This window comes from Hemiscyllium ocellatum, chromosome 5, assembly GCF_020745735.1.
Source record: "Hemiscyllium ocellatum isolate sHemOce1 chromosome 5, sHemOce1.pat.X.cur, whole genome shotgun sequence".
Taxonomy (NCBI): Eukaryota; Metazoa; Chordata; class Chondrichthyes; order Orectolobiformes; family Hemiscylliidae; genus Hemiscyllium; species Hemiscyllium ocellatum.
The window spans coordinates 24,387,078-24,404,772 of record NC_083405.1 but is presented as its reverse complement, the minus strand read 5'-3'; the positions used below and the strand labels follow the sequence as shown (position 1 = coordinate 24,404,772).

Sequence of the window (17,695 nt, the reverse complement as noted above, 5' to 3'; positions counted from 1 at the left end):
GAATTGTGAACCTACGCCGCACTCCCTCAATAGCCAGAATGTCTTTCCTCAAATTTGGTGACCTGAACTGCACACAATACTCCAGGTGTGGTCTCACCAGGGCCCTGTACAGCTGCAGAAGAACCTCTTTGCTTCTATACTCAATCCCTCTTGTTATGAAGGCTAGCATGCTATTAGCCTTCTTCACTACCTGCTGTACTTGCATGCTTACCTTCATTGACTAGTGTACAAGAACACCTAGATCTCTTTGTACTGCCCCTTTACCTAAATTGATTCCATTGAGGTAGTAATCTGCCTTCCTGTTCTTGCCACCAAAGTAGATAACCATTCATTTATCCACATTAAACTGCATCTGCCATGCATCTGCCCACTCACCTAACCTGTCCAGGTCACCCTGTAATCTCCTAACATCCTCCTCACATTTCACCCTGCCACCCAGCTTAGTATCATCAGCAAATTTGCTAATGTTATTACTAATACCATCTTCTATATCATTAACATATATTGTAAAAAACTGCAGTCCCAGCACTGATCCCTGCGGTACCCCGCTGGTCACTGCCTGCCATTCCGTAATGGAGCCGTTTATCACTACTCTTTGTTTCCTGTCAGCCAGCCAACTTTCAATCCAAGTTAGTACTTTGTCCCCAATACCATGCACCCGAGCTTTGCTCACTAACCTCCTATGTGGGACTTTATCAAAAGCTTTCTGAAAGTCCAGGTACACTACATCTACTGGATCTCCCTCATACATCTTCAGGTTACATCCTCAAAAAATTCCAGAAGATTAGTCAAACATGATTTCTCCTTCATAAATCCATGCTGACTCTGACCTATCCTGTTACTACTATCCAGATGTGTCGTAATTTCATCCTTTATAATAGACTCCAGCATCTTTCCCACCACTGAGGTCAGACTAACTGGTCTATAATTTCCTGCTTTCTCTCTCCCATCTTTCTTAAAAAGTGGTACAATATTAGCCACCCTCCAATCCGCAGGAACTGATCCCAAATCTATCGAACTCTGGAAAATAATCACCAACGCATCCACGATTTCTCGAGCCACCTCCTTCAGTACCCTGGGATGTAGACCATCAGGCCCCAGGGACTTATCAACCTTCAGACCTAACAGTCTCTCCAACACCAATTCCTGGCAAATATAGATTCCCTTCAGTTCAGGTCCTTCAGCCACTGTTACCTCAGGGAGATTGCTTGTGTCTTCCCCGGTGAATACAGATCTGAAGTACCAATTCAATTCTTCTGCCATTTCTTTGTTCCCCGTAGTATATTCCCCTGTTTCTGTCTTCAAGGGCCCAATTTTAGTCTTAACTTTTTTTTTGCCTTTCACATACCTAAAAAAGCTTTTACTATCCTCCTTTATATTTTTGGCTAGTTTATCTTCGTATCTCATTTTTTTCTCTGCGTGTTTCCTTCTTAGTAATCTTCTGTTGTTCTTTAAAAGTTTCCTAGTCCTCCGTTTTCCCACTTATCTTTGCTATGTTATACTTCTTGTCTTTTAACTTTATATGTTTCTTAAATTCCCTTGTCAGCCACGGCCACCCATGCCTCCTCCTAGGATCTTTCTTCTGTTTTGGAATGAATTGATCCTGCATCTTCTGCATTATACACAGAAATATCTGCCATTGTTCCTCCACTGTCATCCCTGCTAAGGTATTGCACCATTGAACTTTGGCAAGCTCCTCCCTCATAGCTCCATAATTCCCTTTATTCAACAGAAATATTGTCACTTCCGATTGTACCCTCTCCCTCTCAAATTGCAGATTGAAGCTTATTGAATTATGGTCACTACTTCCCAATGGCTCCTTCACTTCGAGGTCCCTGATTAATTCTGGTTCGTTGCACAATACCAGATCCAGAATTGCCTTCTCCCTGGTCGGCTCCAGCACCAGCTGTTCTAAGAATCCATCTCGGAGACTCTCCACAAAGTCTCTTTCTTGAGGTCCAATACCATCCTGATTCTCCCAGTCTACCTACATGTTGAAATCCCCCATAACAACTGTAGTAACAACAATCAATCACTCGCTCATTCACTTTCTTTCTGTCTTGAGCTCTCCCTCTCTCTCTCTCTTAGTGATCTGGCAAGCAACTCCTGCTTAGAGCGAGGTTATGTTTGAAGCAGCAACTAACATTGCATGGTGCTGTGTTTAGGTGTGCTGTTAAGAATTCTGTGAGGATATCCTATCTGAGTGTCATGGCCCTCTGTGGTGGTTCATTTTCTCTCCGCTAATCCATCCACGTTTACCTGCAAGTTTGCTCTGTCAAGCATGGAAGGAGATTTCCTTTCCTCTGGATGATATCTTCTGTGGTTGTGGTTGAGTGCCACAGCGTGACAGGCCATTTTGAGATTGAAGCATCTGAAATGATGTCAGTAGGTTTTAAATATGATACCTGTGTCATGAATGGCAGAAGGTTCCGGCAGTTACAAATACTTCCATCCCTTGGAACGCATGATTCCCGAAAGCCTGGCTGTATATTTAGTAGAAGTGAGGAATGGAAGATTGTAAGAGAAAGTTGCCCTAAGCCATTTGACACTACTAGTTTTATCTTCCTAGAATCAGTCAAAGGCAATTCTTGTTCCCAATGGCTTTCTTTTTTGCCCTCCAAGCTGGATAACTTCTGATCCTTGCACGGCATTTCACTGTGATGGTTACCCTGGGCATTGCTTCCTCTCGCCAAAGCTCGCTGAATCAATTCCTCACATACTTGACCTTTTCAATCTAAGTGTGAGTTCCCTCCAGCTTTAACATGATATATAATAAAAACAGCATTTTCTCTCTTTCACAGTGTAGGGTTGGTCTACACTGTCTTTCTTTCTCTCAGAATTTTCCAGAATTTTATTACTGTGTGAATTTCGTGAATAACTTAGAGCACCTTATGAGCCAGCACTACATTGGCTGGCTGTGGACTCTTTGTCTCTGAAAGCTCATCTCCATGATAGTTTAAATCATAGTGAACGTGTGTCCAATAGAAATGTTAATTGGCTGACCTCTAGGACTCTCAACTTCATCTATCTTTGTTCCTTCATCAGGTGGTTCATCCACAACCCCCTGATGAAGGAGCAGCGCTCCAAAAGCTAGTGCTTCCAAATAAACCTGTTCAACTATAAACTGGTGTGTGATTTTTAACTTTGTACATTCCAGTCCAACACCGGCACCTCCAAATCATCATCTACTCTGAATTCAAAAGATAGTTTAAAGGGGGACTGTGGTTATAGAAGCTAACACCTCATCGAGAGTAATAGTTTACCCACAGTCATTGCAAATACTCTTGCTTTTGTCTACAGGTATGAACATCTTGTACCTTACTTCTACTTACAAACCCGTGTCTCCCTTTAACCTTTGATAACCAAGTTATCCAAATCTGTGGTTGGGCAGAATTCAGAACAACTTAAGTACTCCCCTTCATTTCTGCATTTTATCCCAAGTTAAAGTTACAGCCCTGAAATATTAGACTTTGATAAACATCCTAATTCTAACAGTTGAGATTAACACATGATCATCTAGGAACCACTTGTCATTTAATTATTAATTAAACTTTATGTGACTCTGTATTCCCAGTTGTACGACCGTATTTTGGCTGTTTCTTCACGAGAGGGTGAAACCATTGAATTAGATAAACCTGTCATGGCAGAAGGAAATGTAGAAGTCTGGCTAAATGCTTTGCTCGTGGAATCTCAGAAATCGCTCCATTTGGTCATTCGTGCTGCATCTATGAGTATTCAGGACACTTCCTTCCAACTGGTTGAGTTTCTTAACTATTATCCAGCACAGGTATTTTTCTAATTGAAAGTCTGCAATCTGTTCTCAATTTATTTATTCATTCCAAGCTCATTGGGTCTTTGAAAAGATGATTTTGTTAGAATTTCCCCTTATTTTAGTCTCTTTAAAATTATCCTAAGAAACACAATTAGGGACGTTTGTATATTGTGCGGATCCAGTGAATTTCGGTTATTATCCGTTTCTCTTTCACAATCGTTTCATTAACATACAGTCTGAAATATTGTAAGATAAACTCTTAGTATATAGTTGCTTTACAAAGTTGGTTAATTTCAGATGCTAGCTATGCTGGATTTCCATCTGTTATGAACTAAAGGTTTCTTCTCAAACTAAAAATTACAGTCTAATGGGTCAGACTTAATTCAATTTGAAGGAAACTTACAAAAACATGGCATTTGTTTAGCAAGATTATAGAACTTTATACACATCTGTTCAACATTAAATAGTTTTCTGTAAAATGTACTCTATTTCAGATTATATCAAACTCCAATTTTCCTTTCACAGGTTGGATTGCTTGGAATTCAAATGATCTGGACAAGAGATTCAGAGGAAGCATTAACCAATGCCAAATATGACCGAAAAGTCATGCAAAAGACAAATCAATCTTTTTTAGACTTGTTGAACACTCTCATTGACATGACAACAAAAGACCTGAGTGCTATGGACCGTGTGAAATATGAGACTCTTATCACTATCCATGTGCACCAGCGAGATATCTTTGACGACCTGGTAAGAATTAAAGATGAGTAGCATCCTTTTTTATTAAAACAGAATAATAAAATTGTTTTAGTGATGAAAGGTTCTGAAAAGAAAGTTTGAAACCTAATATATCCTTTGGTGAAATGCTGACAATGATGAAGCAATAAAGTAACAATGATACCCACTATATTTTTATTTATATTGTTTTGTTTTAGGTAAAACAAAATATAATATTGAAAGGTGTCTTCATTTGTTTAACAAAAAACAAAGTGGACACTGCTGTTATGAAATCGATAGTAGAAAATTTGGAGATAAACTAATAGTTAGAACTCCTTGGGACAATTCTTAACATATAAAGTCAAAATTTGATGGAATGTAAGACATTCTTACCGCTGTATGATTTTTACCACTGCTCTGTCGGTTTAGTCCATCATTAGGATTATTCAATAATTCCAATGTCCAATTTTTCACTATCATGATAGATGTGGATAAGTATTGTAAGATGTTTTTTGAGAGATTGTTGTTTTCATTGTAGTACTTCCAAATTGCATACAGTTTCATCCTGTTACATCTGTGGGAATATTATACAAGTGGGAACAGATAAATCAGTCTCCCAAACCTGTTCTATTGTTCTGTCAGAATATAGATGATCTTTACCCTAATTTAATTTACCTGCCCTTCGCCTACTTCCCAGGTGGTTTTATTTCGTAATAACCTAGTAGTCTCAGTCTTAACGATATAAATTGAGCTGACATATACAGCCTTTCCGGCAAGCGAGTTTTAGATTTTGACAATTATGAAAATGGATTGTCAGACCAACACCATTACCTTCCATCCTCAAAGCAAATTCTATTCTCAAATCACTGACTCCATCCCTATCTGATGTGAAAACACTGTTCACAAAATGTGCTGTGACAAATTGCCCAAGGTTTATGCAACACCATTTGCCAACAATATGATCACTACTGCACAAGGGGCAAAGACAATTTGTGTCACTCTCTACTCTTCTGATGCTGCAACTTCCATCCATGCCTTTACTCCCTCTAAATATGACATTTGAGCACATTCTGGCCAGCTTCCCATTTCCAAGCCACATTAAGTTGATGCCGTCCAAAACGCCTAACTCATACCAGTTCATTAATCACTGTTAGTTTTTTTTTGCTGTATTACATTGGCTTCAAGTTAAGCTGTAAAGACTCTTTAAAAGTCTGTTTCTGTATTTTTATAAACTGGGTATGGAAATGAGAAAGAACAGTTAAAAAAAATGTTTGAAACAGTGGCTGCAGGTTTGAAAGGAAATAACCCAAGGCAGGCACCGTAAATAACTGTTTGAACGAGCAGTAATTAACGTTCAATTTGCAAGCAGTAATTAGCGTCCAGATTATAGATGATCTGGAGCAAGTGTATGTACCAATGCATCTCCTGTGCACAACAAGAAATTAATTGTTAGTTAGTTCCTGTTTTCAATGTATTGCAAATGTTTTGGAAGCTAGGTTGATATATTTGTAGCCTGGAACTATGTGAAAACTTTTTCTTGCAGTGTCGCTTGCACGTCAAAAGTCATACAGATTTTGAATGGCTCAAGCAATGCAGATTTTACTTCAGTGAGGATTCAGATAAGATGCTAATCAAAATTACAGATGTTGGATTCACATATCAGAATGAATTCCTCGGTTGTACGGATAGATTGGTCATAACACCCCTGACTGACAGGTGAGGGAATTGAACAGCCTGATGCTGAAATAGTTCTCATTTCATTTTTTAAAAAAATTAATTCATTCAGGAGATGTGTGTTGCTGGCAAGACCCTTGAGAAGGTGTTGATGAGATGTCTTCTTGAGTTGCTGCCTTCCCAGAGTCATGTTGGGTCGACATTTTCACCTGTTGATAATGAAGAATGGTGACATATTTTCAAGTCAATTGACATGTGACTATCAGGTACACTTAAAGGTAGTTGTGTTCCTATGCTTCAATTGTCTTTGTCCTTCAAATTTTGGGCAAATGGTGTTGCATAAACCATGGCAATTTATCACAGCACACTTTGTGAATGGCACACCTTACAGGCATGGGGTTTAGTGTGAATATTTGAAACAATGGGTGGGGTCCTGGTCAAGTGGTGTGCTTTCTCCTGAATGGCGTGGAACTTGTTGAGCAGTGTTGGAGCTACACTCGTCCAAATGAGTAGAGAACATTCCAATTGTGCCTTGTCAAAAGTAGGAAAGACTTTAGTGATTCAAGGAGAGTTACTCATGCATAAATCCCAATCTCCAATTTCTATTAAATCCACAGTAGTTTTGTGACTAATCCAGTAACTTTAGTGGTGATCAGGTCGGCATGGACAGGTTGGACTGAAGGGTCTGTTTCCATGCTGTACATCTCTATGACTTTATGATTCTATGGGGAATTCATTTTGTTTTTGCAGGGAGGTTCTTAGGCTCTCTCTTGAGATGACTGGTGCATGGCTCTAATCTAAACTCTGGTACATGGCATTACCTTGAGAGTTTGATTTTCATTCATGGGCTAGGCCCCAATTATTACCCATTTCTAAATGCCCTTGGGAAAATGGTGCTGAACAATAACAGTGCTATTAGGAAGGGAATTTTCAGCATTCTGATCCAGGGCAAGTGAATGCAGCCCCAAGTCAGATTGATGTGTGGTTTGGAGGAGAACTTGCATACAATATTGTTGCCACACATCATCTACCTTTGACCTTCTAGGTGTTAGAGGTCACAGTCTTAGAATGTGTTATTGAAGATGCCTTGGTAAGTTACCATATTTCATTACATAGATGATAGATGTTGTTGCTACTGTGTATCAGTGGTGGCAGAAGTGAATGTTCAAGGTAGTAGATGGGGTGCCAATCAAATGAACTGTTTTGTCCTGGTAAGGTTGGAACTTCTTGAGTGTTGTTGAAGCCAGCCAAGTGGACAGTATTCTATCAAACTGTTGACTTGTACCTGTGGGCAGATGTTGAAGAGAAAGTACTTTCCACAGAAAAGTGAGCCTCTAACCTGATCTTGAGCCATAGGATATATATGCTGGTATGATTCAGTTTCTGGTTTTGATAATGGAGGATTCTGTGGGCAGTAATGCCATTGAAGTTAAGCTGCATATGGATAAAGGCATTTTCACCATCTGAAGCATCACAAATGATGCTGAACACTGCAATCATCAGTGAACATCTCCAGTTCTGTCTTTATGATGGGGACAAGATCTTTGATGAAGCAATTGAAGAGAGTTGAGTCTAGGGCATTTTCATGAAGGACTCTGGCAGTGATTTCTGAGGACTGACATCCAAGATGATTGATGACCAAAGACTGCAAAGTATAAGTCTAAACAGTGGAAAGTTGTCCCTCTTGATTTCCATTGACTTCAATTTAACTGGGGTACTTTGGTCATGTCATTTTAGTATCAAGGGCTGCCACTCTCATCTCACCTTTCAAATTCATTTGTTTTGTCCCACGTCTGGATAGTGGCTATAATGAGGTTAAGAACCAAGTACTTATAGCAACATCCCAACTGAGGTCAATGTGCAGTTTTTCGGTGAATAATACCACTTGCTAACACTATCAATAACACAGTCTTTCACTTTCCTGGCTTTTGAGCTGATTGAGCAGATATTGACTGGATTTGATACATGCTGTAGTTCACATCCAGCTCTCGCTGCTGGAGTTGTTGCTGCTGCTGCTTCTCTAGTTCCTCTGGAGCAGGCAAGCATAAGATTGGGGGCTGGGGATTAGATATCAAAGGTAAAAACCTAAATCAGAGCAATTGAACTCCAAACTACAGGAAATCATCTGTAAAGGGTAAAAGGATTCTCTCAGAAAAGGTCCCTGTAAACCAAACTCCTTTCATAGACAGCTGCCTTTTTGTCTGATCTCAGTATTGAAAGAACTTTTCTTCTATGATGTGCTTTGTCCTATCAACTGCCACTTTCATGTCACTTTATGTTTCCAAGACACTCTCACACGCACACACTTTAGTGCCAGAAAACAGCAATTGTCAGGAGCCAAAATATGAAAATTGTGACAGTGGATTCAAATTCAACTTGATTATGTTGGGTTAGGTCACTCTTCATTCTGTGGCTACATATCTCATTGTATTTGATGTACATTTCATGAGTACTCATCATGTTAGCATAGTTTTGAAATTATGTTTCACTCTTAAGATAAATACAGTAATGGGGAGGAATCTTATTGAACCCATTTAACATTCATTTAAAGAAGGTGTGATCAGTTGGTTTTGTTTCGGTGTGTCTGAGGTCTTTGTTGAACTCTATGGAGTAAAGGAAGCTTTCTGAAGAAATAACAGCTCACATTGAGGCTTGGACTGACAAGCACAAATGAGATGGCATGGGGGTGGTGGGCGAGTGGTCAGTGTGGGGATAGGGAAGGAAGGTAGCAAAGCCAAACTACAGTTGTGTGGAGTCTGTGCGTGGAAATCTGCATTGGGAAAAGCCGAACATTTAGAGTATGGTGAGGTGGTGGGTGCAGTCAGTGTAGATAAACAAAAGGTAAAAAGGCAGGAGTAGTACTGTTCACAAGAATGTCGAGTGGGTCAAACAGAGGCTGCAGTTTGCTTCACTGTAACAGACTTACGTCACTGTAACAGACCTACGTCACTGTAACAGACCTACGTCATTGTAACAGACCTACATCTCTGTAACAGACCTACGTCACTGTAACAGACCTACGTCTCTGTAACAGACCTACGTCTCTGTAACAGACCTACGTCACTGAAACAGACTTATGTCTCTGTAACAGACCTACGTCACTGTAACAGACCTATGTCACTGTAACAGACCTACGTCACTGTAACAGACCTACGTCTCTGTAACAGTCCTACGTCACTGAAACAGACCTATGTCACTGTAACAGACCTACATCTCTGTAACAGACCTACGTCACTGTAACAGACCTACGTCACTGTAACAGACCTACGTCTCTGTAACAGTCCTACGTCACTGTAACAGACCTACGTCACTGAAACAGACCTACGTCACTGTAACAGATCTACGTCACTGAAACAGACTTATGTCTCTGTAACAGACCTACGTCACTGTAACAGACCTACGTCACTGTAACAGACCTACGTCACTGTAACAGACCTATGTCACTGTAACAGACCTATGTCACTGTAACAGACCTACGTCACTGAAACAGACCTACGTCACTGAAACAGCCTTATGTTACTGTAACAGACTTACGTCTCTAACAGACCTACGTCACTGTAACGGACCTATGTCTCTGTAACAGACTTAGGTCTCTGTAACAGACCTACGTCACTGTAACAGACTTATGTCTCTGTAACAGACTTATGTCTCTGTAACAGACCTACGTCACTGTAACAGACTTACGTCACTGTAACAGACCCATGTCACCGAAAGAGACTTACGTCACTGTAACAGACCTACGTCTCTGTAACAGACCTATGTCTCTGTAACAGACCTATGTCACTGTAACAGACGAATGTCACTGTAACAGACCTACGTCACTGTAACAGACCTACGTCTCTGTAACAGTCCTACGTCACTGTAACAGACCTACGTCTCTGTAACAGACCTATGTCTCTGTAACAGACCTACGTCACTGTAACAGACCTACGTCTCTGAAACAGACCTACGTCACTGTAACAGACCTATGTCTCTGTAACAGACTTAGGTCTCTGTAACAGACCTATGTCACTGTAACAGACCTATGTCTCTGTAACAGACTTAGGTCTCTGTAACAGACCTACGTCACTGTAACAGACTTATGTCTCTGTAACAGACTTATGTCTCTGTAACAGACCTACGTCACTGTAACAGACCTATGTCTCTGTAACAGACCTACGTCTCTGTAACAGACCTATGTCTCTGTAACAGACCTATGTCACTGTAACAGACCTATGTCTCTGTAACAGACTTAGGTCCCTGTAACAGACCTACGTCACTGTAACAGACTTATGTCTCTGTAACAGACTTATGTCTCTGTAACAGACCTACGTCTCTGTAACAGACCTATGTCTCTGTAACAGACCTATGTCACTGTAACAGACCTATGTCACTGTAACAGACCTACGTCTCTGTAACAGACCTATGTCTCTGTAACAGACCTATGTCACTGTAACAGACCTATGTCTCTGTAACAGACTTAGGTCTCTGTAACAGACCTACGTCACTGTAACAGACTTATGTCTCTGTAACAGACTTATGTCTCTGTAACAGACCTACGTCACTGTAACAGACCTATGTCTCTGTAACAGACCTACGTCTCTGTAACAGACCTATGTCTCTGTAACAGACCTATGTCTCTGCAACAGACCTATGTCACTGTAACAGACCTATGTCTCTGTAACAGACTTAGGTCCCTGTAACAGACCTACGTCACTGTAACAGACTTATGTCTCTGTAACAGACCTACGTCTCTGTAACAGACCTATGTCTCTGTAACAGACCTATGTCACTGTAACAGACCTATGTCACTGTAACAGACCTACGTCACTGTAACAGACCTACGTCTCTGTAACAGTCCTACGTCACTGTAACAGACCTACGTCTCTGTAACAGACCTATGTCTCTGTAACAGACCTACGTCACTGTAACAGACCTACGTCTCTGTAACAGACCTACGTCACTGTAACAGTCCTACGTCACTGTAACAGACCTACGTCTCTGTAACAGACCTATGTCTCTGTAACAGACCTACGTCACTGTAACAGTCCTACGTCACTGTAACAGACCTACGTCTCTGTAACAGTCCTATGTCACTGTAACAGACCTACGTCACTGTAACAGACCTACGTCACTGTAACAGACCTACGTCTCTGTAACAGTCCTACGTCACTGTAACAGACCTACGTCTCTGTAACAGACCTACGTCTCTGTAACAGACCTACGTCACTGAAACAGACTTATGTCTCTGTAACAGACCTACGTCACTGTAACAGACCTATGTCACTGTAACAGACCTACGTCTCTGTAACAGTCCTACGTCACTGTAACAGACCTACATCTCTGTAACAGACCTACGTCTCTGTAACAGACCTACGTCACTGAAACAGACTTATGTCTCTGTAACAGACCTATGTCACTGTAACAGACCTATGTCTCTGTAACAGACCTCCGTCACTGTAACAGACCTATGTCACTGTAACAGACCTATGTCACTGTAACAGACCTACGTCTCTGTAACAGACCTACGTCACTGTAACAGATCTACGTCACTGTAACAGATCTACGTCACTGTAACAGACCTACGTCACTGTAACAGACCTATGTCACTGTAACAGACCTACGTCTCTGTAACAGACCTACGTCACTGTAACAGATCTACGTCACTGTAACAGACCTACGTCACTGTAACAGACCTACGTCTCTGTAACAGACCTACGTCACTGTAACAGACCTATGTCACTGTAACAGACCTACGTCACTGTAACAGACCTACGTCACTGTAACAGACCTACGTCACTGAAACAGACTTATGTCTCTGTAACAGACCTACGTCACTGTAACAGACCTATGTCTCTGTAACAGACCTATGTCTCTGTAACAGACCTACGTCACTGTAACAGACCTACGTCACTGTAACCGATCTACGTCACTGTAACAGACCTACGTCTTTGTAACAGACCTACGTCTATGTAACAGACCTACGTCACTGTAACAGACCTACGTCACTGAAACAGACCTACGTCACTGTAACAGACCTACGTCTCTGTAACAGTCCTACGTCACTGTAACAGACCTACGTCTCTGTAACAGACCTACGTCTCTGTAACAGACCTACGTCACTGAAACAGACTTATGTCTCTGTAACAGACCTACGTCACTGTAACAGACCTATGTCACTGTAACAGACCTATGTCACTGTAACAGACCTACGTCACTGAAACAGACCTACGTCACTGAAACAGCCTTATGTTACTGTAACAGACTTACGTCTCTAACAGACCTACGTCACTGTAACGGACCTATGTCTCTGTAACAGACTTAGGTCTCTGTAACAGACCTACGTCACTGTAACAGACTTATGTCTCTGTAACAGACTTATGTCTCTGTAACAGACCTACGTCACTGTAACAGACCCATGTCACCGAAAGAGACTTACGTCACTGTAACAGACCTACGTCTCTGTAACAGACCTATGTCTCTGTAACAGACCTATGTCACTGTAACAGACCTATGTCACTGTAACAGACCTACGTCACTGTAACAGACCTACGTCTCTGTAACAGTCCTACGTCACTGTAACAGACCTACGTCTCTGTAACAGACCTATGTCTCTGTAACAGACCTACGTCACTGTAACAGACCTACGTCTCTGTAACAGACCTACGTCACTGTAACAGCCCTACGTCACTGTAACAGACCTACGTCTCTGTAACAGACATATGTCTCTGTAACAGACTTATGTCTCTGTAACAGACCTACGTCACTGTAACAGACTTACGTCACTGTAACAGACCCATGTCACCGAAAGAGACTTACGTCACTGTAACAGACCTACGTCTCTGTAACAGACCTATGTCTCTGTAACAGACCTATGTCACTGTAACAGACCTATGTCACTGTAACAGACCTACGTCACTGTAACAGACCTACGTCTCTGTAACAGTCCTACGTCACTGTAACAGACCTACGTCTCTGTAACAGACTTATGTCTCTGTAACAGACCTACGTCACTGTAACAGACCTACGTCTCTGTAACAGACCTACGTCACTGTAACAGTCCTACGTCACTGTAACAGACCTACGTCTCTGTAACAGACCTACGTCACTGTAACAGTCCTACGTCACTGTAACAGACCTACGTCTCTGTAACAGTCCTACGTCACTGTAACAGACCTATGTCACCGAAAGAGACTTACGTCACTGTAACAGACCTACGTCTCTGTAACAGACCTATGTCTCTGTAACAGACCTATGTCACTGTAACAGACCTACGTCACTGTAACAGACCTACGTCTCTGTAACAGTCCTACGTCACTGTAACAGACCTACGTCTCTGTAACAGACCTATGTCTCTGTAACAGACCTACGTCACTGTAACAGACCTACGTCACTGTAACAGACCTACGTCTCTGTAACAGACCTACGTCACTGTAACAGTCCTACGTCACTGTAACAGACCTACGTCTCTGTAACAGACCTATGTCTCTGTAACAGACCTACGTCACTGTAACAGTCCTACGTCACTGTAACAGACCTACGTCTCTGTAACAGACCTACGTCTCTGTAACAGTCCTACGTCACTGTAACAGACCTACGTCTCTGTAACAGACCTACGTCTCTGTAACAGACCTACGTCACTGAAACAGACTTATGTCTCTGTAACAGACCTACGTCACTGTAACAGACCTACGTCTCTGTAACAGACCTACGTCACTGTAACAGTCCTACGTCACTGTAACAGTCCTACGTCACTGTAACAGACCTACGTCTCTGTAACAGACCTATGTCTCTGTAACAGACCTACGTCACTGTAACAGTCCTACGTCACTGTAACAGACCTACGTCTCTGTAACAGACCTACGTCTCTGTAACAGTCCTACGTCACTGTAACAGACCTACGTCTCTGTAACAGACCTACGTCTCTGTAACAGACCTACGTCACTGAAACAGACTTATGTCTCTGTAACAGACCTACGTCACTGTAACAGACCTACGTCTCTGTAACAGACCTACGTCACTGTAACAGACCTATGTCACTGTAACAGACCTATGTCACTGTAACAGACCTACGTCTCTGTAACAGACCTACGTCACTGTAACAGATCTACGTCACTGTAACAGACCTACGTCACTGTAACAGACCTACGTCTCTGTAACAGACCTACGTCACTGTAACAGACCTATGTCACTGTAACAGACCTATGTCACTGTAACAGACCTACGTCACTGAAACAGACCTACGTCACTGTAACAGATCTACGTCACTGAAACAGACTTATGTCTCTGTAACAGATCTACGTCACTGTAACAGACCTATGTCACTGTAACAGACCTATGTCACTGTGACAGACCTACGTCACTGAAACAGACCTACGTCACTGAAACAGCCTTATGTTACTGTAACAGACCTACGTCTCTAACAGACCTACGTCTCTGTAACAGACTTAGGTCTCTGTAACAGACCTACGTCACTGTAACAGACTTATGTCTCTGTAACAGACTTATGTCTCTGTAACAGACCTACGTCACTGTAACAGACCTACGTCACTGTAACAGACTTAAGTCACTGTAACAGATCTACGTCACTGAAACAGACTTATGTCTCTGTAACAGACCTACGTCACTGTAACAGACCTATGTCACTGTAACAGACCTATGTCACTGTAACAGACCTACGTCACTGAAACAGCCTTATGTTACTGTAACAGACCTACGTCTCTAACAGACCTACGTCACTGTAACAGACTTAGGTCTCTGTAACAGACCTACGTCACTGTAACAGACTTATGTCTCTGTAACAGACCTACGTCACTGTAACAGACCTACGTCACTGAAACAGACCTACGTCACTGTAACAGATCTACGTCACTGAAACAGACTTATGTCTCTGTAACAGACCTATGTCACTGTAACAGACCTATGTCACCGTAACAGACCTACGTCACTGAAACAGCCTTATGTTACTGTAACAGACCTACGTCTCTAACAGACCTCCGTCACTGTAACAGACTTACGTCACTGTAATAGACCTACGTCACTGAAACAGATTTATGCCACTGAAACAGACCTACGCAACTGAAATGCTGTTGAAAGGAGCATGCTGTATGAAGAAAGTAGAGGATGCTCCGAGAGAACGTGAAATTTTCCACTGTTCTTCATACTTTGGAGGTCGTCACCCCAGCAGTGACATTGGTCTCCTTCTGTTGTCATTGCTGAGGAAGAGTACCTCTCACTATTTACTGAAAGCCTGGAGGAGAAGCTGCAGGCTGCTTCACTGGACCATGATACAATATGTTTGTATTGACATCTTGAATTATGTTTGTAAATGACTTGTTCATGTTAGATATATCCCAGGGCAATGTATTGCAATGAGCTAGGGAGGAAGGGGGAGATAGATTTGATGGGGGCTGAAGGTTATAAAGGATTTGAAACGCAATTCAGTCAGAACTAATGGGGCATGATGTAATTTCAGGCTATGTGACAGAGCTGCCTTGCTTGTTTATGGCTTTTGTATAGCCCATATAAAACTTCTAAACTGTCAGGTGAGGTTATGATCCTCCTATGAAAACCTGGGCCTGTCATTGGCTGTGTTAGTTATCATAGAACATAAAACAGTACAGGCCCTTCTGCCCCCCCCCCCCCCCGATCCATGCTGACCATGAAACTATTTGAAGCTATTTAAAATTAATCCCATCCTCCTGCACATTGTCCATATGCCTCTATTTCAGGTGTCTGTCTAAATGCCTTTTAAACTTTGTGAATGTATCTCCTTCTACCACCTTCCCTGGTAGTAAGTTCAAGACAACGACCTCTCTCTGTTTAAAAACATGCCTTGCATATCTCCCTTAAATTTTCCCATCTTACCTTAAATCTATGCCCATAGTATTTGACATTTCCACCTGGGAAATAGAGTCCAACTAACCACCCTATCCATGCATCTCTCCCTTTTACATACTTCTATCAGGTCACCCCCTCCTCAGCCTCTGACACTCTAGTGGAAAAGGTGCTACTGTATCCAATCTCTTCTTTCTGCTAATATCCTCCAGGCAAGACAACATCCAGATAAACCTCTTTTGCATCCTCTCCAAAGCCTCCATGTCTTTCCTTTACTGTGGGGACCAGAACTACAAACAATACTCAAAATGTAGCCTAACTAATGTTGAAAACGCCTGCAACATTACTTGCCAATGTTTATACTCAGTGCTGATTGATGAAAGCAAACACATCCTTTGCCTTCATTACAACTTTATTCACTTGTGTTACCACTTTCAGGGAGCTGTGGACTTGTACTCCAAGATTCCTCTGTAAATCAATGCTCCTAAGGGAGCTCCCATTAACTATATATTTCACTCTTGCGTTTAACCTCTCAAAGTACATCACCTCTCACTTGTCCAGATTAAATTCCATCTGCCATTTCTTTACCCAACTTTTCAATTGAACTACATCTTGCTGCATCCTTTGACAACCTCTCCACTATCGACAATTTTACCAATTCTCATGTCATCTGCAAACTTACTGATCAGATCACCAATATTTTCATCTAAATTATTTATATATCATTTAGAAAAATTACAAAGAACAGAGATCCCAGTCCTGATCCTGTTTACAGACCTCCAGTCAGAAAAACACCCTCCACCACTCCCCTCTGTATTCTATGACCAAGCCAATTTTGTATCCAATTTACCGTGATTCCCATGTGATCGAAGTGTTTGGACCAGCCTACCATTTAGGACTGTGTCAAATGCTTATGGAGGTCCATGTAGACAATGTCCACTTCCCTACCATCATCAATAGATAAGCAGGAGGCTAGGAGAACACAGCAAGCTCGGCAGCGTAAAGAGATGGAGAAGTGAGCGTTTCGGGTATAACCATCATCAGTGGCATGAATCAAGTGACACAATAGTGAAATGATTGCCAATCTCTGGTTCCATTGTCAGGAATTGTGCACCACTTTTAAAGACTGTAACTTTTCATTTTTCTGTGCTTTTGATTGTGAACTGAAACGGAAAACTGTTTGTGTTTTATAAAACAAGAATTGCGGAAAGACTACTTCATTCTTAAAACAATCACTCTACCTGACATTTATTGTAAGTGTATTTACGGTGCTGTTCATTCAAGCACTGAGGGGAGTCTAGTTGCAGATGAGCTGCAAGAAAGGAGTGTGTATGAATGGAGATCTGCCAGGCAACAAGTAGCTGATAGTTCTGTGGAATGGGGACCCATTGTCAATGACAAAGGCCTTCTGCCTGCCAGTGACGAAGTGATTGGCTTCCAGGTAGCTGAACAGCTCAAGGATATGAATGTTTAGGCAGAAGCAATGGACCTTTAAAAAGGGATGAATTGAATTTTCCACTTCAGTAATAAAACACCTCAAACCTGAAGAAAGTCATGCCTATTTCCCATATCACTTGTTGTAACCTATTGCTTTTAACCAATAAGAGGCAGTATAGGTGCAAACCAGTCATCCTGTACCTCCTGCATACAAGTGGAAGTATTTAGAGAAGGAAAATGGAGGAGCAGCAAGTCCTGACCAGCTTAAAGGATCAACTC

The 17,695-nt window shown here is 41.7% G+C and overlaps 1 protein-coding gene across 1 annotated transcript in view; it reads left to right on the top strand.

Annotated features, from left to right (window-relative positions):
- dnah5 (dynein, axonemal, heavy chain 5) overlaps positions 1-17,695 on the top strand; it is a 298,393-nt gene that overhangs the window by 98,288 nt on the left and 182,410 nt on the right. The window contains exons 33-35 of the mRNA XM_060825297.1: positions 3,575-3,787; positions 4,298-4,522; positions 6,033-6,205. Of these exons, the coding sequence (XP_060681280.1) occupies positions 3,575-3,787; positions 4,298-4,522; positions 6,033-6,205 (611 nt within the window). The remainder of the gene's footprint in view (positions 1-3,574; positions 3,788-4,297; positions 4,523-6,032; positions 6,206-17,695) is intronic.